At 75.5% G+C, this 257-nt stretch overlaps 1 protein-coding gene across 1 annotated transcript in view; it reads left to right on the top strand.

The window, feature by feature from the left end:
• The window catches only part of AFAP1L1 (actin filament associated protein 1-like 1), a gene marked incomplete at its 5' end in the record, with an annotated part of 10,242 nt that overhangs the window by 6,113 nt on the left and 3,872 nt on the right, over nucleotides 1-257 (top strand). The window contains one exon of the mRNA XM_010289594.1: nucleotides 157-246. Within this exon, the coding sequence (XP_010287896.1) occupies nucleotides 157-246 (90 nt within the window). The remainder of the gene's footprint in view (nucleotides 1-156; nucleotides 247-257) is intronic.

Genomic DNA, 257 nt, shown 5'->3' with positions numbered 1-257 from the left:
GGGGCTCCTGGCTGCTGGGGAAGGGGAGCGGGGCTCCCCTGGCACCGGGGGACGTCCCAGCCCCGCGCGGAGCAACGAGGGCCTGACAGCAGCCATCGCGGGGCGCTGGGCAGGGGGACACTGCTGACAGAGCACCCATCCCACTCCCCCCCGCAGCGGCTGTCGCAGGAGAAGCACACCTCGGACTCGGACAGCGTGGCGACGGGCGAGACCGGCTCCCCCCCCGCCCCCAGAGAGGCCGGCGACGACCGCATGGC

Source organism: Phaethon lepturus, unplaced genomic scaffold (genome assembly GCF_000687285.1).
Source record: "Phaethon lepturus isolate BGI_N335 unplaced genomic scaffold, ASM68728v1 scaffold25216, whole genome shotgun sequence".
Lineage (NCBI taxonomy): Eukaryota > Metazoa > Chordata > Aves > Phaethontiformes > Phaethontidae > Phaethon > Phaethon lepturus.
The sequence above is the reverse complement of the archived record's forward strand: the minus strand, read 5'-3'. Positions and strand labels throughout refer to the sequence as shown.